The following is a 23,224-nucleotide window of genomic DNA, read 5'->3' on the forward strand; positions in this document are numbered from 1 at the left end:
GACAAACATGTTTATAAGGTGGGTCATTTATGAAGTGTTTGGGACAAAGGCTGATTAACTTAAAATCACTGCAATGAATAGTCCAAACCAAATCTTTGCAGTGGAAAGAAATGCTTGTGGTGTCTTTGCATCTGAAAAACAAATCAAACCCGAGTGTCTGAGGGACTTGTTTGCATTAGGCAAAAAGATGGTACACGCAGTGCATTGTTTCTGTTAAGTGTCCTAGGCCTAGGAGTCAGGCTGTAAGTTGTTGCTCCAGCTCTCTGCAGCTGCCTTTCTGACCGTGAGCAAATCATCCTTGCAGACCTGAATCTTTAAAGCCACCAGCATCTTTTCAGAGTCTGGCTTTTGGGTGTAAGGTGCTCTTAAAAAGTCAAAAGTTTCTTCCCTGGAAACCTTCAGGAAGTACCGAAATGCCTTTCCTTCTTGTCCCCTGGGTCTCCCTGGTACCTGCTGACTGGAGTGTTACCTTTTGGATGAGAAGAGAATTGTTGGCTTAACTTGCAATGTAGAGTCCTGGTTTCTTACCTGTCTGGGGGTGCAGAGGTGACTTTGTTGGCTGCAGCAATGTCCTGAGTGGGAGACTGTGATACAGCCTCTTTTTTGGCTGCATCCTTGAGGAGAACCCTGTGCAGCCGTGGCTGGGTGGAAGTGTGTGCTGTAGCTGTTCGCTTACCCTCTTTTGTTTTCTTTTTCAGAAGACTGATTTGGCTCAGGAGCCAAAGGTGAGTGGAGCTATGTGGGAGTTAGCTCTTTGGTACTTCTTAGGAGGAAGGTTACTTAGAACTAGGCTATTCCCAGGCTTTCAAGTCTATTGCCTGCAGTTTCATACAGATGGATTTGTTCACTCATAGTACAAGCCCCTTGAGAAGAGAGAAGTGAGGAGTGGCAGCAGAAGGGTCCAAGTCTCTCACTTTGTCAGGGAGTTCTTGGTGCTGTTATTCCAGGGAGTGGGTGGCTTTAGATGGGAATTGATGTTTTTCTCTGGTTCTGACCTCATGCCTCCTCTCTGTTCACAGGCCCAGGCAAACTGTCGTGTGGGGATAGCAGCACTCAACACTTTGGCTGGCTACATTGACTGGGTAGCCCTAAGCCATATCACAGCAGACAACTGCAAGCTCTTGGAGATGTTGTGTCTGCTCCTAAATGAGCCTGAACTCCAAGTTGGAGCAGCAGAGTGTCTCCTGATTGCTGTCAGCAGGAAAGTGAGTTCTTCCTCCCCAGTTCTTCTGGCTCCCCTTTATTTTTCTCCTATTCTCCTATATAATTCTTCAGATTGAGCAACGCTATCTTTGCCCTTTTATCTAAGAATCAAAATCAAATTTGGCTGATTCTGTTAATGATATTTGGTGTGAATATCATGCCAGCACAATACATAGAGTAGCTGTTGGAACCCTCTCCAAATACTGTGCTTGCGTCTCCTTGCAGTTTGAACTTGGAGGTCCCCACTGACTTTTTTTCCCCCCACTTCCTACAACTGTGAAGTGGAAAATAGTGTCATCAGCTGTGTCACTTGGCAGCTCAGAGAAGTGACAGCAGGATCTAAACAGGTGATTTGACCCATTCATTCACAAGCAGCTGAGTGTCAAGGCTGTTCATCAGCTGCCTGTAAGTAACTAGCCAGTCTTCTGTGAATATGTCTCAGGGTCAGTTTTGCTGTTGAAAGTTCTTGTGGTGGGATTGCTTGGAGAAAATTTTTTAGATACCTTGGAATTTTTGGAAAGTTTTTACTTAAATCGTATGTAAGCCCCTTCCCAGGTGGAAGAAAAACTGTGACTCTCCTGATTTTGCTTGCAGATGGAAATAAATATTTATGTAAATGGGAATAAATAGTTATGTTCTAACTGAGGCATGTGGTGTGTTTTGTGCATAGGGTAAGCTGGAGGATCGGAAACCTCTGATGGTCTTGTTTGGAGACATTGCCATGCACTGCATCCTCTCTGCTGCCCAGTGAGTACCATGGTGCTGCTGTGATTTCACACAAAACTGCATACAAATGGCTTTGTAGGTGCAGAAGATACTGTTGCTTAACCAAAGGAAGCAGGAACTGGATAGGAGAGAACAAAACCACCATTTCTTTTGCAAAACTTGGAAAACCAGGGTTTTTTTTTCAAAACCCATAATTGAAGGACAAAGAGATGTAAATATCACAGCTTCCCTGGCTTTCTGTTTTAGCCTGAAACTGATCAGGAGGAAGGACTCTTTCAGAGAGGCAATTTCAGAGGTTTTAGATGCCAATAAAGCAGTACTTCTTGATAATAGCAAAGAAAATCCCACTGAGATAAAATCAAACTGCTCTAGTCCTCTTTATCTACAAGATAGCCAGCAGTGTGCCTGTCACCTACAGCATGAGTAACTGTGATCCTGTTTTTCCCCCCTTCCCTCATTCCCAGGACAGCAGATGGAGAAGGCCTGGTGGAGAAGCACTATGTTTTCTTGAAGAGACTTTGCCAAGTTTTGTGCGCATTGGGCAGCCAGCTATGTGCGTTGCTAGTAAGTCTTTACTAATACCAACAGCAACCCTGGCAAGGCTAGTTTTTAGGGCTGGGGCTTGAGGCAACCCTGATCTAAGGTAGGACCAGGGTTCTCTCTGCACATTTGGCAGCTGTAGGGTTCTCTCCATGCATTTCGTAAAGGCAGTAATGGCTCTGCTTTTAAGTGGGATGACTGTATCCTGCTGAGTCAATAGGAATGTAGACTGGAGGGACCCCTGACTGATGCCAGGGCTTTGCTGTCATCAAGAACCATTTCCTATAACCTCTGTAAAATGCTGAGCTTCACTGAAAATTGGTCAGGTTTTTAGCTGACTACTGCTACAGAAAATCTAGTCCAGGAAATTACTCTTCTATTGGAAGCCTTTTAAATTTCCCAGTAAAAATAATTCAGAGAGTATACCTGTCTGTTCTTCCACCAAGACTCTCTCAAGCTCAAGGAAGAAACGGGTTTTGTTCCTGCTGTTCATCTTTGTAATGTTTTGTGTCAATGTTGAGATGAAGATGCAAATTCATACTGTTCATGCCATGCCAGTGCTGAATTCCCACTCCCTCCCTTCAGCTCAGTGCTTCTAGGATAGAGAGGGCAGGCTTGTTGAGAGATGCTGTTGGTGGGGAGATTGAAGCAACGAGCCTGTAAAAGTGATAGAGCAAAGTAAAGTCTCACAGGGAGGGGAAGAAAAAACCAAAACCAGCCTTTGAGAATTCACCTCTAAAAAGCATGGACAGGAACCAGAGTGCATTACTACTTCCAGTGACTCCACTTGCTGTTAGGCAGTAGGAGCTGTTAATCCATAATGAAGTAATGAGATGGAGCTCACTTACTCAGATTCGCTTGGGAGAGGCAGCACTGAGCTGTACAAGTTTGGGGATCTTGAGGGCACCAGGTCATGTTACAGTTTGTGAGAAGCAACAAAACCTTGAATTTATGGCTCCAGGCAAAACTTACTTTCCTGACAAACTTCCAAGGAAGTTACTGGTCATGGATACCCATATGTTAAATACAGGAAACATTTGGAGAAATCGAGTGAAATTACCTGGGTTTATTTTCTTGTGAAATTCTTCAGTTTGAATTGCACTACTTTGGTACAGCTGGGTGGGTTTGACCCAATAGGAGTAAAATTGTGATTCACAGCAGCAGCAGTGGTTGTGAATTTGGTTTTAATGGAACTCCACTATCTGAGAAGTCACCCTGTACTCTTGAATGAGGGTGGTGGTGTCTTCAGCACCTCCAGGCTGGTCAGCAGAACTTGATGCTCCTTGGGCTATACTGGATTCAGAAAAAAATCAGTTGTTCAGTGTCTCTGTCTCTGCTCCTTTACAGTCTATGGCCTTGGATGTAGTGCTCCTGCTTTACCCTGAAACATACCATTTGTGAGCCCAGCCTGCCATAAAGTTAGTATTTTGTCTGAAATACTTCATGTTCCTCATAGGGCTCAGATTGTGATGTGGAAACGCCAGCCAACTTTGGAAAATACCTTGAGTCATTTTTAGCCTTCACAACTCATCCCAGCCAGGTATGTAAAGGGCTGAAAGTCTCACATGTATCTGTGTGTGAATGTATAATTGAGCTAGCCTGCAGAAGACTGCAGAACTTCAGCTGCTAAGTATTGCTCTCTAGGCGCTCCATTTCAGCTGAAGGCCTGGAAGGCAGTGTTTTCTACTCCCATTACCACCCCATCAAGAGCCATGCCTGATACAGAGATACTGAGTAGAAAATGTAGAATTTGCAATCAGCCCTAGTATTAGAGATTTTTGGCTTTCTGGAAATTTGGGATGTGCCTTCAAGGTGCCTTGGCCTTAACTTTATAGTCAGTATAATTTGCCTTTGCTTTCTGATAGCAGCACTTAATAGTGGTAATTCCAGCACTGAAATCCTCCTCTGCTCCTCTCTTTTCTCTCTTCTCCCCGCAGTTTCTGCGCTCTTCCACCCAGATCACATGGGGAGCCCTATTTCGGCATGAAGTTCTGTCTCATGACCCTTTGTTGCTGGCTGTCGTTCCCAAGTATCTCCGTGCATCTATGACCAACCTAGTGAAGGTATGTGGGAATCACAACTTGTTGGGTGTGAGAAGGTGCCTGGGTGAACGTGGCCTGTGGGTCATGGGGGAGAAACTACATTTTTGTTGTGTCATGGCCAGACAGGATCTCCAGGCTGCTGAGCACACAGTTGTATCTCGGTTTTATTGTCTGCTCCTTGCCTCCAGCCTTCATGTTCTTGAAGCTGGTGTTAGCTGTGATGGGTGACTTCTCTTCCTTCCTGACCTTTTCCACTTTGTTTCCAGGTGGGCTTTCCTTCCAAAGCAGACAGCCCCAGCTGTGAATACTCCCGCTTTGATTTTGACAGTGATGAGGACTTCAATGCCTTCTTCAACTGTAAGTTGCCATACCCTTTGTGCATTCTGTTTGTGCCTTTCTTCCTACTTCCAGTTGCTGGCCAAGCTTGGAGCCTACCACATTGCCTTGGCAGCTTCCATTTGTGTCTCAAGTTTTTCAGCCTGGATCTTGGAGTAAATTAAGTTAGGATTTTCCTGTGGCAGCTCATGTGTTTAATTTTACTATTTGCTGTTGTTTTGCTTGCCGGTCAGGTAGGTGGCCTAATAGCATTCTGGTGTCAAAGAAAGTGTGTCTTTTGGTCGCCTAGAGGAGGAAATCAAACAACCTCAAGTCATGTTCAGGTTAGGAGAGGAAGGCACCTTACAAAAGACTTTAGATGCCATTCCAGAAAGAAAATCTGTGTTGGCCCTGGTAAGAAGCTTCTGGTTTAGTACCAATAGCTAGAGTTGAGAATTAAAATAGCAAAATTTAATCATGATATTAAACCAGCACTAGATATTAATGATTTTACTTTCATTTTGTATTTTTCTTCCCAAAACTGAAGTTGGTTCTCATTGGCTGGTGTAGTTTGGTCCTTACTGGGTGGATGGGAGGATACATGAATAAATTACATAAATTTTTACTTTTTACATTTCTGTCTGAAGATTTTAAGGGTTGCAGTTTTTGTTGCTTATTAGATAGTTTATTTTTTACTTACTGTAATAAATCTGTTTGGATAGAAACTATAAAGTAGCTAAATGCACAAGGCCTGAATCTGAAATAGTCTTACAGGGTTAAGTTATATTGAAGACATTACATATATAAGAAAATAAACTAATTTGAAGCACAAAATAAAATTGCTTGGCAAAACAACTTTATTAAACAATGCAAGTTGCATTTGTAGTCAGCAGAACTGATTGTTTTGTGTGGTCGTGCACTGGAATATTTTGGAACAAATTAAATTCCTGTTCTGTACTTTGCTTTTAGTATCTTCGAAATTAAAAACAAGGCAGCTGGGTTTTTGAGTTCACATTTGTTTGTCATTAGTTGAATAATCTAGGAAAAGTGTGTTTAGCTGAAGGAAGTAGTAGTTATCTAATGCTGGTATTTTATCTCAGTGTCCCAAGATGCTTTGTAAGCAGCAAACGTTTATAGTTTGAAGAACATTTTAAATGAAGACTAGAGGCCTAATTGTAGTAAATCTAGTTTAGCATAAATTTTCATAATTCATACTGCATTTTAATTGCACTTTTTAAAATGTTAGTCCATTATGTTTTCGTCCACTTAAATCACTTCAAAAATTGCTCATTCTGTTGTACTTGCTGCACTGTTTGTGTATTTGTGCCCACTACACAGCTATTGCCAAAGCAAAAGTCCATAATGTTCATGGGTCTGAAAAATTTGCAGCATCAGCTGTTTTCATGGTGTCTGATTTTTCCCTGCAGCTTTCCGAGCCCAGCAAGGAGAGGTGATGAGGATGGCTTGTCGTCTGGACCCTCTAACTGGCTTCCAAATGGCTGGGGAATGGCTGAAGTACCAACTCACAGCTCCTGTTGATACTGGACCCATGAACTGTAGGTCACCTGAAAAAAAATGGGGATATGGGATTTGTCTTTTAATTAAAGCCAAAAAGAAACTTCTTGGCCTTTTTTTGGTTGATGTTGTTGGAATTTTTTAAGCAGTAGCCAAGACTCCATGCTAGATTTTCAGGCTTTAAGGTCTTTGCAAGTTAAAAGCAAAACTGAGTCAAACCCACCCCTTCCCTAATTTATCCCTTTAGAGTCTACATATGGAATAACTGATGTAAAGCCCCTGGCTCCTCCTTTCCTTCCTCCAAATCTCTCTGCAGAACAGATACAGCTGTCCCTCTGATACAATTTTACAATTATTTGGGTCTTTTTATTTCTGTAATATATTGATTATTTTTGTTAGGGAAGTTGTGCCTCTCTGGCAAATCCCTTGTCATTCACCTTGCTTTCCTACTGTGAAGGAAGGTTCGTTGGTGCTCTGCAAAGTCACACTGAGGGCAGTCTTGCCTGCAGTGCTGAGTCTGGGCATGTGGTCTCTCTTCTTTTCCCTTCTGTGATTTGTTAATATTGCTCTGCATAGTACCTCAAAGACTTATGTCTCAGGAGCCTTCACTTGAATGAAGCAAATCACCTTAATTGCTCCCAGTGCATCCCTGCGAGGCATCTGCAGGGAGAGCTGTGTGGCCAAAATACTTGTGAGTGCTAATGTTGCAGCACAGGAGCTTCTCAGGTTGCTGTTGAGGATGGTTGAGCATGGTGTTCTCTTCCTTTCAGCTAAGACAGGCGAAGGTCTCTGCTCCATCTTCTCTCCATCCTTTGTGCAGTGGGATGCCATGACCTTCTTCTCGGAGAGCGTCATCAGCCAGATGTTCCGAACCATGGATAAAGATGTACGTGTATCCCAAGCTCTTGCCTTCTCTCCTGGCTTCTTCTGGGTCGGCAGTTCTTCTGGGTTTTTGCAGTTATGTTATCCTTAAGCAGTTTGTAGTAACTGGTTACCTCCATGCAAAACCCAGTTGGTTTGGTGAGCCATTCTCATGAGGAGTAATGACCCTTCTTTAGATGAGGGCATGTCTTAATTCTGGGCACTATGGGATGAGAAGTCACTGGAGAGTGCTCAAGTGACATGCTTTAAGATAGTGCCTTGCTAGAGGAGAAGAGACTGCTTAAGAAAAAATTTCTTGAGTTTATTTAATTATCCTCTTATTAGATTTTTTTAAAATTTTTTTTCACTTCTAACTAAGTGAGAGGAACTTATGCCCAGAGAGCAGATCAGAAGCATTTTCTCTCTGCCTTTTGTTCAACAGCAGGCGAATCAGAAGGATCAGTTTGATGTAGACTGACTTGAATTTTTTATTACATTAAGCTGCTCATGCACTCATCAGTCTAATCACAGTAGAATAATTATATGGGTCGTTACAGTTGGTTAAGCATGGAATCTGTTGGACAAAGTCAAGAGGAGAATTGGGAGACAGAGAGGAAATTTGCCTATCCCAGAGGTGCCAGCAAAAGTACGGGGACTAGAGACTGATGTCTCAAGACTGCCCTGTCAACAGTGGCGAAGGCACTGTCCTTTTTCCCCCAGCCTTTTTCCTAGGTTTTGTAGGAAGTGTACTGTAGGTTGAAGTATTGAGTGTTGCCTCCCTTTTTCTTTCTTTTTTTTTCACTACCTTTGTAGGAAATCCCAGTGAATGATGGCATAGATCTGTTGCAGCTTGTCCTTAATTTTGAAACAAAAGATCCTCTCATCCTGTCCTGTGTGCTCACCAATGTCTCTGCTCTCTTTCCGTTTGTCACTTACCGACCAGAATACCTCCCACAAGTACTTTCCAAGGTAGGTATGTGCAGACCCTGCTAAAATCACATCAGCTTTTCGTGGTGCAGGGCTCTTGTACTAAACTGCAGGAGTCAATCCTCTTGGTGTTGCTGTCAAGGAAGGACTATCCTTCATGTTAAAGATGGGAGAAACTGAGACTGAGGCTTGTCACAAGAACAGTAATGTCAATTAACCCAAATTTTGCAGTTCATAGCCTTAAACTTAGCGTTAAGTGCATGCTCTGTCCAGTAAACAACCATGTTTTCTTTCAAGGCCTTGCTGTATTGATGATACATCTTTCAACTTACTCAGGGGTTCTTCACTGACTTCAATGAAATTGCACTAAAATCTTTATTGCCTATTCCTTAAACAGATGTGAGTGCTAAATATTAACAAATGATACGAGTTTTTTGATTTTTCCTCCCTTTTCTCACAGTTGTTTGCTTCAGTTACCTTTGAAGTTGTAGAGGAAAGTAAGGTATGTCTGAATTATTATCTACTAATGAGCTGTAACAGTTGGATCAAATAATGTTCTAGTGGAGAGAGCATCCTGAGTCTGAAGACTATTGTAGTAGGCTTCTCAAGTATAGTTCTGCTCCTGGGAAAGCTGGGGAGTCCAGATACTGCTGATCTCTGTGGCTGGCATAGCCCACTAAGCTTTGGCTCACAAGCTTAGAAGGCTGCAGACGTGCTGTAAGGCCAGTACACTTAGTTCCCCAGGCGGTGCTGGCCTTCCCGAGAGTGAAATCTCTTCATTAGCTCTGGGTATTCTTTCAGTACTTGGTATACATGGCTCTAAAAGATGGCTGTAAACCCCCTAGTTACCTAAGGAGTGCTTGGAGTCTTGAAATAGTGAGGAAGAGTCATAGCATCCTCACTTCTGAAGTACAGCTTGTTTGAACATGGATTTCTTGAGTTGACTACTGCTTCAGAGGAAATTTGGTTGCTGCATGATTGTTTGGAGGGAGCAGGGAGGCATGGAAATGTTTTTTTTTAATCTGTGCTCAACACTGCAGAAAACTATATATAATGAATTTGTCTCTTGAAGATGCCCTGCATTTGGCTGAACTTTTGTTTTGTTGCATTGAAGTTTGTTGTGTCTGTCCAGGCTCCTAGAACTCGAGCAGTGAAGAATGTGAGAAGGCATGCGTGCTCCTCAATCATTAAGATGTGCCGGGATTACCCTCAGCTTGTCCTGGTAGGTAAACGCAACTCTGTCATGATGAGTCTTGCCTCAATTTTAGTTGAATTTTGTGGGATCTTCAGCTTCCTTGGCTACAGTCTCTGCTTTTCTTACAAGAAACATTCCTGCTGCACAAATGGCAAAGTGGTTCATTCCCTGTACCTCTCTTCTTCCCCACTGAAAAATTTTCTGCCTCAGAAATTGAACTGTAAATTGATGAGTTAAACGTAAAAGGGATGAGGAGGAGGATACAAGCAGCACAAGTAAAATGGATGCAGGATAATGATAGAGGGGTAGGGAAGAATGGAAGTTCTCTTAGACTGAACATTCAGAGAAACTTGAGTGTGAGGAGGAGATGGCTGTGTTGAGAAAAGGTACAGAAATGTACCTTCTCCAGCTGAACAGTACACCCCTCCTCTGCCTCCCCCAGTGGCCCTCCTCCATACCAAATGCATGATGCTTTTCCACTTGGATGTGTTTTCTAGCCAAACTTTGAGATGTTGTACAACCATGTGAAACAGCTGCTTTCCAATGAGCTACTTCTGACGCAGATGGAGAAGTGTGCTCTTATGGAGGCCCTTGTCCTCATCAGCAACCAGTTTAAGGACTATGAGCGACAGAAAGCTTTCCTGGAGGAGCTCATGGCTCCTGTTGCTGGCTTATGGCTCTCCCCAGAGATGCAGAGGTATGGGTCATTTTTCTTTTTATGGGTCATTTCTTCTCCAGCTTTGAGCTGGAGGTGTTGAGGAGGTAATGCCGTGCCCAGTAAGGGAACACACAAGCCGTATGAGGGTGATGGGCTGCCTCTTGACCTCCTGTGCTCCAGGCAGTTGTTGTGATTATAGCTCTCCTACAGTTCAGAAACTGCTAGCAGTCTAAATGCTGTTTGCTGAAAATTGCTGGGTAAGAGTCATTTAAGGTAATAAAGGAACATTCCCCAGCATGCTCAAAGCATTTGCAGGAAATGAGAAATCAAAGATGTCTTTGCTCATTCCCAGGAGAAGGTAGGAAGCTGAGTTCTTGTTACTAAAGCTGGGATGTCTTGCAGCTCTGGGTTGCTGGGCATGCACAAGAGCGTTCCCAGCAGGGCTATCTTCATAAGAGATTTGAATCTTTTAGATCCCCACAGCCCAAGAGAACTGATGATATTTTGAGAGTGTACACATCTCTGGTGCTTTTAAATCATGTTCCCATGTACAGGATGGAGCACTGCCTAGCCTCTCTAGCCTGCTTGGTTTTTGGTAGATGTTTATTACCAGTGCAAAGCTCTGCTCAAATTCCCTGGTACAAACAATAATCCATTTCTGTCTTTTGCTGCTGCCAGAGTCCTCTCAGATCCTGAAGCCTTTATATCCTACGTGGGTGCAGACAACAAAATTGCCGATCCAGTCTTGGAAGATCCTAGTGGCCTGAACCGATCTAGAGTGAGTATCATTACCAGGAGAGGTGTAATCGTTAGTGAAATGAGACCTGCCTCCTTCAATCCCCCACTTCTCCTGTGATTACACACAAGGTCTCCTGATCATGTACTTCTTCAGAGTGTGCATCAACAGGTTTTTCAGATTGCAGAATAACAGGCTGGCCTTTGCTCTTTAAGCTACGGTAAAGAGCGTGCAGGCCTTGTAAACCACATTATTTATCAGATGAAGCACTCTGTTTCCTACTCTCTGTTCAACAGAGTTTGCTTTTGGATAAGCAATTGATGTACATGATTTTTGGATATATGGCACAGTGAATCATGCTTTTTAAACCAGGCTATATGGAAAAAACATCATGCTCAGACTGCAGCACAGAATATAATTAAAATTCATCTGAGAAGATTTGTGTTATTTGAGTTGTTAGTGTAAAGTCTTCACTCGGACTGCAAATGGAGTTGCTGTCTTTAGATCTGTAGAGTACACTGAAATGCAGTCCACAGAGTTATGCTTATGATTTGGGGCTAATGCAGTTTGACCGCTGTGTCATCTGGGATCTCTGCATCTGTCCCAGCACATGAAGGACATGAGGAACTGATGGTCTAGAGCCTTACTTTTAGCAGCCTGCCTGGCTGCTTGCATACTCTTGAGACCATATGTATTGATGCTTTGTCTGATAGTGAATTCCTAGGCCATCCTGCCATGGCTAGGGCTCTCTCAAGGTTATGGAATATAGCATGATCGTTTGTTGCATTTTCCTGGCAGCAATCTCACCAGAGTTTTGTTCCTATCAACAGGTTAGGCTCACTGTAGAGCATTCTCTTTGTGATGGGATGATGATGTGTTTCTCTGAAAACCTATTGATTCAGACTGTGATCCGGCTAAGAAACGCTTTCTCCACATCTCTTGCTGCAGATAAGCTTTTGTGTGTACACCATTCTGGGAGTTGTGAAACGAGCTCGTTGGCCTGCTGCTACTGAAGAGGCAAAAGCTGGAGGATTCTTTTTGGGATACCTGCCCAGTGGAACTCCAATGTACCGTAATCCCTGCACTGAGCAGGTCCTGAAGCTTTTTGACAATTTACTTGCTCTCATAAGGTGGGTCAAGTTGACTTGAAATCATTTATGTTGACTTACAAATCTCTGAAAGCCAAACTGTGATAAATACATGGAATGCTCAGAGCATGTTTGCCCAGTGAAGCCAGTGGGAACACAGGCTGGTGCCAGGTGCCCAAGTACTGTTCCTGACTGTTCACAGTGGGGAATGGCACTGGGGAAACTGGAGCCTTCTGAATGTTCACTGGTCTGGCCTACAAGAGGCCATCAAAGCTAATGGGAGCTTGTGCTGGGGTTGCCTCCCCCACCTCCAGTGCTGTAGTTCTGCCACTCAGTTAATGATTTCTTAACTAACATCTCTGCTCTGCCCTCAGCCCCTACAAGGCCACCTCTCCTGTCTCCACCAGGGCAGTCCCAGCTCTCATCGCATCCTGTTTGTGTTGTTCTCTCTTCAGTGTTAAATTAAGCTGGCTTTGCTGAACATGAGCAGCAGCCCCCTGAAGCAGTCTGCTATTGAAATCAGTGGATGCATACTCTCGGGCCGTTGCTACCATGCAGTGCCTCTCTGTGTGTCACTGGTGTTGTGTAGGTCTGGGGCAGCCAGGGGAGGGAGCAGGAGAAGGCAGAAAATGGAAATCCTGAATAACACAGTTCCCAGAATTATAAAGGAGAAGTCTCTCTTGTGGTAACTCCTGACACTGGGATTTTGCCAGACTTACAGAACAGTTTTGTGGGATAACTCTACACGTTACATATTTGAAAACCTGACACTCTGTCCTTGGCAGGGGCATGTTGAGAAAGAGAATTTTCAGATGCACTTAGATTTTTCAGCTCCCAGGTTTGTAAGGGAAGGGACCCTATTACCTGAGTGCTGTATAGTCAGGTATGTTTGGTAGTCACTGAGCTCAGGAATTTGCTGCTTCCAGGGAAAAGCAACATGCTGGACTGTTGTGACAAGCACATGCTGTCTTGGCCCACATGAGCGGTGTTTCTCATTGCTAAGCTCTGCATAGCACGGTGTGTGGTACTTTGGCCAGCGAGCAGGTTTCTGCAGAATTGTGCTTGAACTGCTTTTGCCTTTTATCCTGGAAGGCCGAAGATCCTGTTGATGAGCTTTTGGGAGAGGTTAGGTAGAGTAGAGTTGCCTTGATTAGGTAGTAGCCTCATTCCATTTCTCCAATGCCTGCCACATGTCATATTGTGTGAGACCAACTAAACCAGTGCCCAAGGTCTGAGCAGGCTGCAGCAGACACTTTTTCCTCATGCAATCACTATTCCTACCAGAACTTGTACATTTTTAGTAAAATCACGTGGGGTCTCTGTTACAAGCAGCTAGGGAAACTGTCATCCAACTTCTGTCACTACTTCACTTCTGTGAAGAAGCAGAAACTCTGTGCCTGGCTGTTTACCACCTCCAAGAAAACCCATGAGCTATGTTCCATATCCAGTATGTAGAAGAAGAGGCTTCGTGGCTGGTTTGGGCTTTTTTATTGAGATAGGGCATCTGTGTTGTTCATGCATCTCACCTGCAGACTGAAATATTTTCTGAGTACATGGTAGTAACATACATGGAGAAACCTGTACTTCACTCAGAGGTATCTGGGCTTTTCTTAAGGCTGAATGCTCCAACAAGAACTAATGAATGATGTATTAAGAACAGTAGATCTTCATGCTTCATATTTTTCCATTGCTGCTGCTGGATATATAGGCCTCTTTGACAACTGCAAGCTCATAGTTGTTCAGTGCAGGTGTTGATGGTGCTTATGTCTTTTTGGCAAAGCTGGATCTTGTGCTAGGAGGAAGGAACTCCTTCTTTGCTTGACTCAGGTGCCTTTTCCATGCTTGTCTCCCTCAGGCCCTCGTTAATATAGATCACACAGGAGAATATGGAATCTGTAGCAGCCTGTCAGCAGGCAGAAAGTATGGGGCTGTGAGGAAGGCTACCTGGCAGGAAAGCTGCCTGTGTTGAGGATGCCTTCAGGAGCATTGTTGTTGCATTACTACTTGGGGATGGATGCCATTAGGCAGCTCTCTGTAGGGATAAGCAACATCCAGTGTTGCCCATGTGCTTATGTGGGACAGAGATGTGGAAGTCCTGCAGGCTGTGCTGATTTTTGTGTGAGCAGATCTGCAAGTAGCAGCAGTGTGGATCTTGCTGAGCAGCTGAACTGAGCACCAAGACAGGCACCAGTGTGCTAAAAAAGGGGGTTTTGCAGGCTGAGCAGGTGGGTCTGCTGCTCTCTGGGATAGTGTGTGGCATTCTGCTGCTGTGTTAGCAGACAAGCAGCGAAGCTGTTAAGCCATTGGGCCTTTGCCAGGGTGGTAAGTAGCTTGGAGGTAGGTCATGGCTGGGATCAAAGAACTGAGAAGAATGAGGTAGTCCAGTTAATGGAAAAATAAGGTAGTTTTGAGTAGCATCTGCCTGCCTGTATTTGTGTTGGTAGCTGTATTTATGGAATTGTATTGAGGTTGCTTTATTAATCACTGCTTGCAGCTTTTAGAGTAATGATTCTCCTGTCCTCTGTAGTACCTCATTTCATTTAGGTGTTTTCTAGCTTCTGGCTTAAAATGTTCACTCCTGAATTTAAACCTAAATCATGATTTTCAGCCACCTTGGTGCATTTCTGCAGTCAGTAGCTGCATGACCTGATTGGTGCAGAGCCTTTATTGTGCTGGGATTTGCTCATGTTTTGTTACAAATTAAATGCTCAGGCTCAGCAAATGCTTTGCTTAGACAAAGGCTTTTTTGGAACTCCTGATGACGAGATGCTGACATTGCCAAAGCATTAATGCTGGTGAAAGAATTCTTGGGTAGACATGGATGCTGTAGGCATTTTCATTGTAGACAGCTCCTGCTTTGGAAAAAGATTCTTCAGTCATGGACTGTCCTAAAGGACTTATCTTCTGGTTTACAAGCCCTTCTGTCTAGGCATCAGATACTCTTTCTAGCGGAGCCATGACCATCACTGAAAATCCCCCAATTCCTGCCATATCCTTTGCTTGTCTTTTCTCAAGCATAAATGTCTCTTGAGATCAGTTTTACCATGCATCCCTTTGTGTAGGGTGCCCAGGAGTGCTGATAGTCTCTGCTGGAATATGCCAAGGGGCTACATCATCATATATGAGAGCTGTTGGATGCCTTTTTAACTCCTGTGGGAAGTAGGCGGTTGGCCATTTTCTCTCCATTCCCACTGGGAACTTGCTAAAGTGTTAAGAGAACTTGGCCTGTAAATGAACATCTGCCTCCCAACTCTCAGACTTAAGAAAATGCTTCAAGGACTCCAAAACAACTAAGGACCATGACCACATCTTCAGCATATGACTGTCTGGCCCATCCTGCTGGAGTTAGTGCAGTGAGATTTCAGGGTTCACCTTTGCAATTCCACAGTCCTTGGGTTGCCCCACTGACTTTCTGCCCAGCATGAGGCAAAGCCAAAGCTGGCATGGAAAGGGCAGGAAACATACAAGAGATTATTTTAGTAGCTGGTTTCAGGATAGCCTCAAGCAGAAATGTACAGCTTTTTGAGTCAGTGGGGCAACATTAAACAAATCTGAGTAGAAGCTGGGCTGTTACCTGGCCCTTCTTGGCAAAGTAGAATCAGCTTGTGCCCCTTTGAGGCCTGTTGCATGGTGTTAGATCCAGCCCAGAATGAGAGTATGAGTCATTAAGTAGACATTTGTGTAGCTCTTTCTTACGAAGTTCACATACTTGCCTTCCTCACGTGCAGTGAGCAGGGAAGTATTTAACACTTGCAGAGAGAAACAGGATAGTTGCAGTTTTGGAGCTTTCTGCAAATGCAGGCAGACATCACTGCATCAGGGTTGCCAGAATTATGAACATGGACCTTAAAAAAAACCAAACAAAACCAATCATTAATACATGAGTGAAAGCTGAGACTCTGGAGAACATCCTTAGGTTTGTCCACGCTCCCTTCCCCCAGCCATTCCCATGTACCCCCTGCTTTGGGAAATGCTGCTCGAGGGGAAGATACTGAGTTGCCCTTGATCACCTCTAGCAGCAGGTACAATGGCATTGCAGTTTTGGAGGAGGCTGCAGGATTTGTGCTGTGTGCAGCTGGCGACACCCAGAGTGGAGGTCTGAGGTCTCAAAGGAGAGAGGTAGGTGAGAGAGACACCCCTGCTGAGTCCAGCTCTGAGTGTCAGTACCCCGGCTGAGAGAGGGGACCCATTTTGGCCTGGATGGAAAGAACCAGCCACCCATGGCTGAATTGGTGTCCCTTGCAGAGAGCTGACAGTGGCCACCTCCTATGATGCAGAGTTGTTCCCAGCTGGATGTGTTGTCCAGGGGGCGCGTGTGCCTGCCATGAGTAACATCTGATCGGACGGATGTTCTCACTAGAGTCCTTCCAATGCCACCTGCCATTCTGGGGACTGTGACTCATCCCTGATGGGCAGTGCGTGTATTTTGGAGCTGAAACAGCCCCTCCCTCTGCAGGGGCCTTAGGTGCAGAAGATCTTTTGCAATGACAGAATCCGTGTCTTGTCAGTTTTAAAAATACATCTCTGATCCCTTTGGCCAAGCTACTAAGTTGTTCCCAGCATCATCTGGAGAATTGCTGGGAGTTTTTACTGCCAGTGCTTGCAACGGGTGGGATGAACTGAAATAAGTGGAAGGGGCAGCCAGGAGATTCAGGACATGAGGTGGAGTCACTCCATGTCTCTGTTGGGTCAGCTTCCCCAGTATTTTTGCAGGTGTGGAAGGGGGATCCCATGCACACGTGCTTGGTCTCACCTTCCTCATCATCTGCCTCAGAAGAGTTGTCCACAAGCTGAAGGAGAGGATCCCACTATCAAGGGCAAAAAGGAATTGACTTACATGAGTATAAACCAAGTGCTCTTCTGTTTCAGGACTCACAACAACCTCTACATGCCAGAGATGGTGGCTAGGCTGGGGGATACATTTGCAAAGGCCTTGGACATGCTGGAGGTGGAGAAGAATGCCATTCTAGGTAAGAGGCTTCTCTTTGGGAGGAATGTGTGGGCAGATACTTAGAGGTATTTGAGTTCATGATCTGTCTGTAACAGTGGAAGTGAAACAGGGCTGGAGGACCAGCTTCTTCATAGTATTTGCAGCTCAGCTGTGAGTTGAACATGCTGAAACTAAGGTGTTAATTAAGTTATTGGTCTCAGACACATTGGTTTCTTCTGCATGAAGTGAAGGGTACCCTACCAAACCGCTTATCCCATCTGGGTGGTGGTCTCTGCAACATGGCGCTTCAGGCTGCAGAGTGCTGTAATTGTCTGCCTTTGAGCAGAATTAGTGCACAGCAGGAGCCCTGACTGCTGGTGCAGAGACCTGTCCTGAAGGGCAAGAGCCAAGTTGTGCAGTGTGGCCCTGGCATTTGTTTCTAGACAGCGTATTAGAAAGAGGCCTTTGGAACCTTCTTAAAACAGGTTTGAGATTGTGAACACAGAAGCCTTTCCAGCCAAGCGCGAGTGGGTGGCCTTGTAGATAAAGTGTGGATCACGACTTTGGAAATTGAGGTTTAATTTCAGGTTCTGACAAACAGTGAAATATTTTGGGGAAGTTGCTTTGTCTTTCTTTCTCCATTTCCTCTGTAAAATGAGGACATGCTTCCTTTACCTGTTCTCTGTGACTTTAAACTCTGTGTCTGTGAACCCCTGCACATAAAGCAGCAGGGCCTTGATCTCTGCTCTAAACTTTTTAATATCATAGTTCAACAGTAGCTTGTGTCCTGGCAGAGAATACAAACCTGAAGGGATGAGCTATTAGAGGAGCTGCAACAAATGTGAGCTTTGCTGCTGACTGGGTTCTGATAGCTCAAGTAAGTTCTACTTCGGAGAAATGAGGCGGCTACAACCTCAGTAGAAACACTTCTGCTCAGGGTGCAACCAACCTGAACTTGGCTGACCTCTAAGGGAGGTTTCTGCCCCAGGGTTGCTGCACCTCTTCCCATTTGGCTCTTGCCAAGAGCTTCCCTTGCTGCCATCAAGCTGGCTGGTGCCTGCCCAGCATGCTCTGAAGGTGCACCGTGCTCTTGAATTAATGTAACTGAAGCTTATTCCTTCCCACAGGTCTCCCTCAGCCTTTGTTGGAGCTTTATGACTCCCCTGTTTACAAAACAGTCTTAGAAAGGATGCAGGGCTTCTTTTGTACCCTCTACGACAACTGGTAAGAGCACCAGATCTCTCACCACAATCCAGCATTGCACAGCTGGAGCAGCAGGTTACAGTGGGGTCCTGACTTCCTTTAGACTTCTGATGTGAGCTGTATTCTGTAATATCCAAGTACAAGCTGCAGTGGTGGCTTATATTCAGTGGTTGTAACCTGTCACACAGATATGGAACAGTCTGGAAAAAGTACCTCAAAATGGGGATCTGCTTTTAGTTCTTCAACAATTAGGTAGACAGATTGGAGCACTTATCTGATATCCTGATCTAGTTTGTCTCTTGCCACTTCTCATTATGTGTCAGGGTATACCAGCACTTGAAAGTAACCTGTAGTGCTTAAATGCTTAATTCATTGTCCCTCTGCAGGTATCTCAGAAAAAAAAGAGATGCTGTGCTAAAAGTCCTCTATAGTATTTGTTTAGGAATGTGACAGCTATGTAATCTCAAGATGGTAGAACTTGTAGCCTTTGCAGAGCAGTGACATGGTACTTGTTATCTAGCAGACTTGTAACTGACTTGGTTTTTGTTGAAGTTTTCACATCCTGGGAAATGCAGGCCCCTCCATGCAACAGGATTTCTACACTGTTGAGGGTCTCGCCACCCAGCTCCTCAGCTCTGCTTTCAACAACCTCAACAACATTCCTGATTACAGACTGCGTCCCATGCTCCGTATCCTTCCATCACTGTCTCAGGGAGGCTCAGAACACATACATTGAAATCCTGCATTGTTTTCAGTATGGCCAAGACAAAGAAGGGTGATTGAGGAGGTAAACAAACAGGAATACACCTGGTGTGGACGAGGTGTGAGCCTAAGAGGGCACAAACAGAAACAGCAGTGCATGGGGTCAGAAGAAATGCAAGGGATTTGTGTGGTTCTGGAGGCACTGTGAGAGGTTAGTAGTGCCTTCCGAGGGGCAAGGGGGCTTGGATAGTGAGGAGCTTGACATTAGGATGTGCTTCTCTGGGAGATCATGTGGGTTTCCCAACCTACTTTCCAGGGCTGGACATTCAGTCTCACAGCTAGGAAATGGGTGCTAAGCACCCTTAGCTTTCTTATCTGAACTGCCAGGAGAAAGAGCTGAATAACTCATGTTCTTGCTGTATAGGGATGCCACTTGTTAATTCAGGGCTGTGAGAAGGTGGGTTTCCAAGTGCCTGTCCCTTGGCCTCCCAGTGGAATGGGCTGGCTTGGGCACTCTCCTGCAGCCTCCCTTGCAGCTGGCCTTATGTGTTGGATCTCTTCCTTAACTGGTCTGTGCAGGTGTGTTTGTGAAGCCCTTGGTACTTTCCTGCCCCTCAGAATACTACGAAACCCTTGTCTGCCCCATGCTGGGACCACTCTTCACCTATCTGCACATGGTAAGAAAACAGCTTCTTTGATGCCAGTTCCTTGACAGCCCAGGCTCCCTGCAGCAGCTGGCAGCAACATTTGGGAATGTCTATCTCTACAGAGCCAGCAGAGAAAAGGGCCTTGATGCTTAATGATTTTGATGATGTTCAGGGAGGGCTTTTGAGGTGCATTGAACCCTGGCTGTTGCACAGCACCCCTTGCTGTGAATTCAAACCTGCAGACACAAACTCCTCAAACTGCAGCCCTGAGAATTTTGGAGTTTGGTGTTTTTTTTTCCTTGTGTCCTCTCATTTTCATAACAGCTCATTCCAGCACAGTTGGTAGCAGTTCTCCTGCCATTCAAAATGGGTCTTGGTGTGAGAGCTCTGTTTAACGCTCTTTTGCTTCTGCCAGCAGCTATTGCTTGGGTCTCCTTGCATTGTGTCCAGATTGAGTCTTTCCTTTTGTCTTGAACAGAGGTTGTCCCAGAAATGGCAGGTGATCAACCAGCGAAGCATGCTCTGGTAAGCTTCCATCCCTTGGTATGAAGGGGGAAGTGGGGAATGGGATGGAGGTTGGGTCTTTTACATGGCCCTTTGCCCAGGAACAGCCCTGCTAGCAAGGGCTGGAAAACACACTGGTGACTCATTCCCTGTGTTTGGGCAGAGGGGGTATTTGAAGGCATTGGCTCCCTTCAAACTAAAACCTGTTCTCCTCAGTGAGGATGATGCTGCAGATGACAACCCCGAGTCTCAGGAGATGCTTGAGGAACAGCTGGTCAGGCTGCTGACTCGAGAAGTCATGGATCTCGCCAGTAAGTGAAATCAGGCTAGATCTCCTGAGATATTTGGGAAGTTTTCCCTGGAGAGGACAACAGGAATTCCCAGTGTGCAGTAGAACTTAATTGTAACGGTCAGTAGTATTTAACATAACCCTGAGAAGGCAGGTGTGAGACAGCTCTGCCAAAATCTTAGCTAAAACCTAGTAAGAGATCATTTTAAACCTTCAGAAGAGAGTTACTTCCTTTTGTTAACTTTTAGGGCTCCATGGTTTTGGTACTGTTCCTGTAGGAATCCAGTCCTACAGGGAATTGGGTTTTCCCATTCTGTGCTTTGGAACCCAGTATGGGACATGGATTTGTGGACAAGCCAGGCACGATCAGTTTTGTTGCTGGTAATTGCTATGTCTCTAACCAGACATAAGGGAAGAGTCCCTCCCCCAAAGCAGTCTCCCTTGTGTTCCCCTTCTCCGACATCATTTTTTTGTCAGCATGGCTTTGTGCAGGGAGGCTGGGGAAATTGATTCCACATAGAGATTACAGATCTCAATTTTCTATCTCCTTTCTCGATTGGCCTTTTTGCTTTAAATCAGTGTTCTTCTTGGCTTATGGGCTTCAGATGATTTTGCACATTCCTGGTTCTCAATAGTTTGAAGCAGCCACTGTGCAGCAGGTTCCACTGTGGGAAAGTGCCGTGGGTGGGGTGTTAGAGCCTTCCAGGTAGTGCGGTACTGGGCTTTTATTCTGGGCTTTCTGATTCTTCAGATTCTCTGTAAGAGCTGGGGGAGCTTGAAGCAGCTATGAGCCCATCAGAGTCTGTAGGATAATCTCTGCATGTTTTGCAGTAGCATCTTCCCTTTTCTGCTCCTCTGACCTGCAACTGTTTTTGCAGCTGTTTGCTGTGTTTCTAAGAAAGGTGTTGAACAGAACACTACTTCTGCTGTAGATGGAGATGGTGAGTAAATGCCTACCTTTGCCTTTCCTGCCCTTGGTGTACACAAGCACTTTTCCTGGTTCTTGAGGGGGAGGCTGGGCTGATGTTGGAAGTTCTGTGTGAGGGGTATAGGTTTGGTAAGAAGCCTTCAGCTCTGTCCTGCTCAGTGTGTCTGGGGGCCACAGAAAAACCCAGTCTAGCCTGAAAACTAATGTGCTGTAGGGTTCACAGGTGACATCTTGGAGCAACTGGTTCTTAAGGTTCTTAAGCTGAGAAGAGGGGGATGTGCACAGTTTCCCAAGAACTGAAGGTAGCCAGTTGCATGCCCTTCCTGCCCTACAAAGGGTGGGTGCTTTTTGCTTGAAAAGAGATGTTCAGGGTAAGCTATGCCAGGACACTGATTCTGTGTGCTGTCTCCTGGCTCCCAGCTTAGTTCTTGCAGCCTCCCCATGTCCCCCTCAGTCCTTGGGAGGCCTCATTGACAGTGCTGCCTTTGCTCTGCAGATGATGAGGCGATGGCCACGGAGGTGACTCCCCCTGCCAACGCAGAGCTCACCGAGCTCGGCAAGTGTCTGATGAAGCAAGAGGTGAGTGTGTGCTCTGACTGCCACCATCCTTTCTCTGTACTCTTTGTCACACTTGTCTGCTCTGCAGCCAGACACTGCTGCAGAGACCTAGGCTGCTGGAGCGTTTCCCATGTGAGAATCACCTCTTGGCAATGTGCATGGCTTGGAAGGGCCTTGCAGAAGCCACAAAGCAAATGGGGGTTGGGATCCAATATAAAATGCAGCTACAGAGCTTCAGCTGTTCTGGGGAAGAGGCCCTGGGTATTCAGCCCCCAGGGTGCTCCCTGGCTCTGCCTTCATCCTGGGCTCCAGTCTTCATGAGGAAGAACTTCATCCAGCTTTTTCTTCTATGTAAAATCTGCCTGACCTGGTACAGGAGCCACAGTGCTAATACCACCCACTGTGCAGAGTACCTTTATCCTGATGTTTCTGTACTGTCTGCTGTGGATGCCTCAGAAGCTCTTGTAGAAGCTTTTGCAGTGACTTGAGAGTAGCAGCTGGGGGAAGTCCGTGAGTGCTCCAGGGCCTTTCCCAGGGAGATGAAGGGAGCAGGTTAACTTAACACTGGTCTCTCATGGTTATGATGCTGCACACTGGGTGAACACCTTCCACTGGAGCAACAGTGACATGCAGGATTCTCAGAAGCTCCTGCAGATTCTCTGGATTGCATCTTGGCTCCCATCAGGTTTGAATGCTGGAAGTAGGAAATAGCTCCTCTGACTGGTTTTTCTCTCTGACTCCTTTTCAGGATGTTTGCACTGCAGTGCTGATCACTGCCTACACATCCCTCTCCTGGAAGGACACCTTGTCCTGCCAAAGAACCACAACACAGCTTTGCTGGCCACTGCTCAAACAGGTACCTCTGGGAGGAAGAAGGGATTAGTTCTGGCAGGGTTGGAAGAGGAAGCTCTGAATGTTGTGAGAAGCGTGGCTGCTTCACCTCTGGGCACCTTTTCCCTCAGGAAGAGCAGGCTGTTGCAGAAAGGTGGTTATGTACCAGTATCTTGCTTCAGTGCTGACAGTGCCTCTTCCCCAGGTGCTTCCAGGAAACCTCCTTCCCGATGCTGTGTCCTGGTTTTTCACAAGTGTGCTGAAGGGCTTGCAGGTACATGGGCAGCACGATGGCTGCATGGCAGCTCTTGTCCACCTGGCTTTCCAGATCTACGAGGCCTTGGTGAGAAATTCTGTTCTTCGTCCAAATGTGAGGTTGAGGAATGTGAGGGGAATGGTGAAAACTAATCCCATGCTCAGTGAGTAGGGGCAGAGGAGCTAATGGCCCCCAAGGAGGGCAAGGCAGTTCCTCTAGCAGAGCTGTGTTAATCGTACTTCTCCGTGCAGCGCCCTCGCTATGCTGAGCTGAAGGCAGTGATGGAGCAGATCCCAGATATCCAGCTGGACTCTTTGGAGCAGTTTGATTCAAAGCTTCTCAACCCAACACTGCAGAAAGTGGCAGACAAGCGCCGGAAGGATCACTTCAAGCGCCTCATCTCAGGTTGCATTGGGGTAAGTGATATCCTGGAGGAAAATTTCACACCTGTATGCTGCAGAAGTGATGGGGTGGCCAGCCTGCCTGTCCCTTACCAACCACTCCCCTTCCCAGCTGGGAGGCTGTTGCAGTGTATTCTTGGTGTTTGTTCTTTACCTTGTTCTTCCTCCT

At 45.6% G+C, this 23,224-nt stretch overlaps 1 protein-coding gene across 5 annotated transcripts in view; it reads left to right on the forward strand.

Annotated features, from left to right (window-relative positions):
• The window catches only part of XPO5 (exportin 5), a 28,993-nt gene that overhangs the window by 3,690 nt on the left and 2,079 nt on the right, over positions 1 to 23,224 (forward strand). For 3 of the 5 annotated variants that reach the window (XM_032102488.1, XM_032102491.1, XM_032102492.1), the window contains 26 exons: positions 699 to 725; positions 1,020 to 1,205; positions 1,874 to 1,950; positions 2,394 to 2,493; positions 3,926 to 4,009; positions 4,407 to 4,532; positions 4,778 to 4,868; positions 6,254 to 6,382; positions 7,112 to 7,227; positions 8,016 to 8,171; positions 8,590 to 8,631; positions 9,244 to 9,351; positions 9,822 to 10,021; positions 10,661 to 10,760; positions 11,667 to 11,848; positions 16,676 to 16,776; positions 17,864 to 17,960; positions 18,492 to 18,628; positions 19,221 to 19,318; positions 19,767 to 19,813; positions 20,009 to 20,103; positions 20,960 to 21,022; positions 21,506 to 21,588; positions 22,316 to 22,423; positions 22,604 to 22,741; positions 22,906 to 23,070. In XM_032102488.1, coding sequence (XP_031958379.1) covers positions 699 to 725; positions 1,020 to 1,205; positions 1,874 to 1,950; positions 2,394 to 2,493; positions 3,926 to 4,009; positions 4,407 to 4,532; positions 4,778 to 4,868; positions 6,254 to 6,382; positions 7,112 to 7,227; positions 8,016 to 8,171; positions 8,590 to 8,631; positions 9,244 to 9,351; positions 9,822 to 10,021; positions 10,661 to 10,760; positions 11,667 to 11,848; positions 16,676 to 16,776; positions 17,864 to 17,960; positions 18,492 to 18,628; positions 19,221 to 19,318; positions 19,767 to 19,813; positions 20,009 to 20,103; positions 20,960 to 21,022; positions 21,506 to 21,588; positions 22,316 to 22,423; positions 22,604 to 22,741; positions 22,906 to 23,070 — 2,856 coding nt within the window. The remainder of the gene's footprint in view (positions 1 to 698; positions 726 to 1,019; positions 1,206 to 1,873; positions 1,951 to 2,393; positions 2,494 to 3,925; positions 4,010 to 4,406; positions 4,533 to 4,777; positions 4,869 to 6,253; positions 6,383 to 7,111; positions 7,228 to 8,015; positions 8,172 to 8,589; positions 8,632 to 9,243; positions 9,352 to 9,821; positions 10,022 to 10,660; positions 10,761 to 11,666; positions 11,849 to 16,675; positions 16,777 to 17,863; positions 17,961 to 18,491; positions 18,629 to 19,220; positions 19,319 to 19,766; positions 19,814 to 20,008; positions 20,104 to 20,959; positions 21,023 to 21,505; positions 21,589 to 22,315; positions 22,424 to 22,603; positions 22,742 to 22,905; positions 23,071 to 23,224) is intronic. The other 2 variants (XM_032102489.1, XM_032102493.1) reach the window with 1 other exon arrangement.

The sequence above is a fragment of the Corvus moneduloides genome, chromosome 3 (genome assembly GCF_009650955.1).
Source record: "Corvus moneduloides isolate bCorMon1 chromosome 3, bCorMon1.pri, whole genome shotgun sequence".
NCBI classification, from domain to species: Eukaryota; Metazoa; Chordata; class Aves; order Passeriformes; family Corvidae; genus Corvus; species Corvus moneduloides.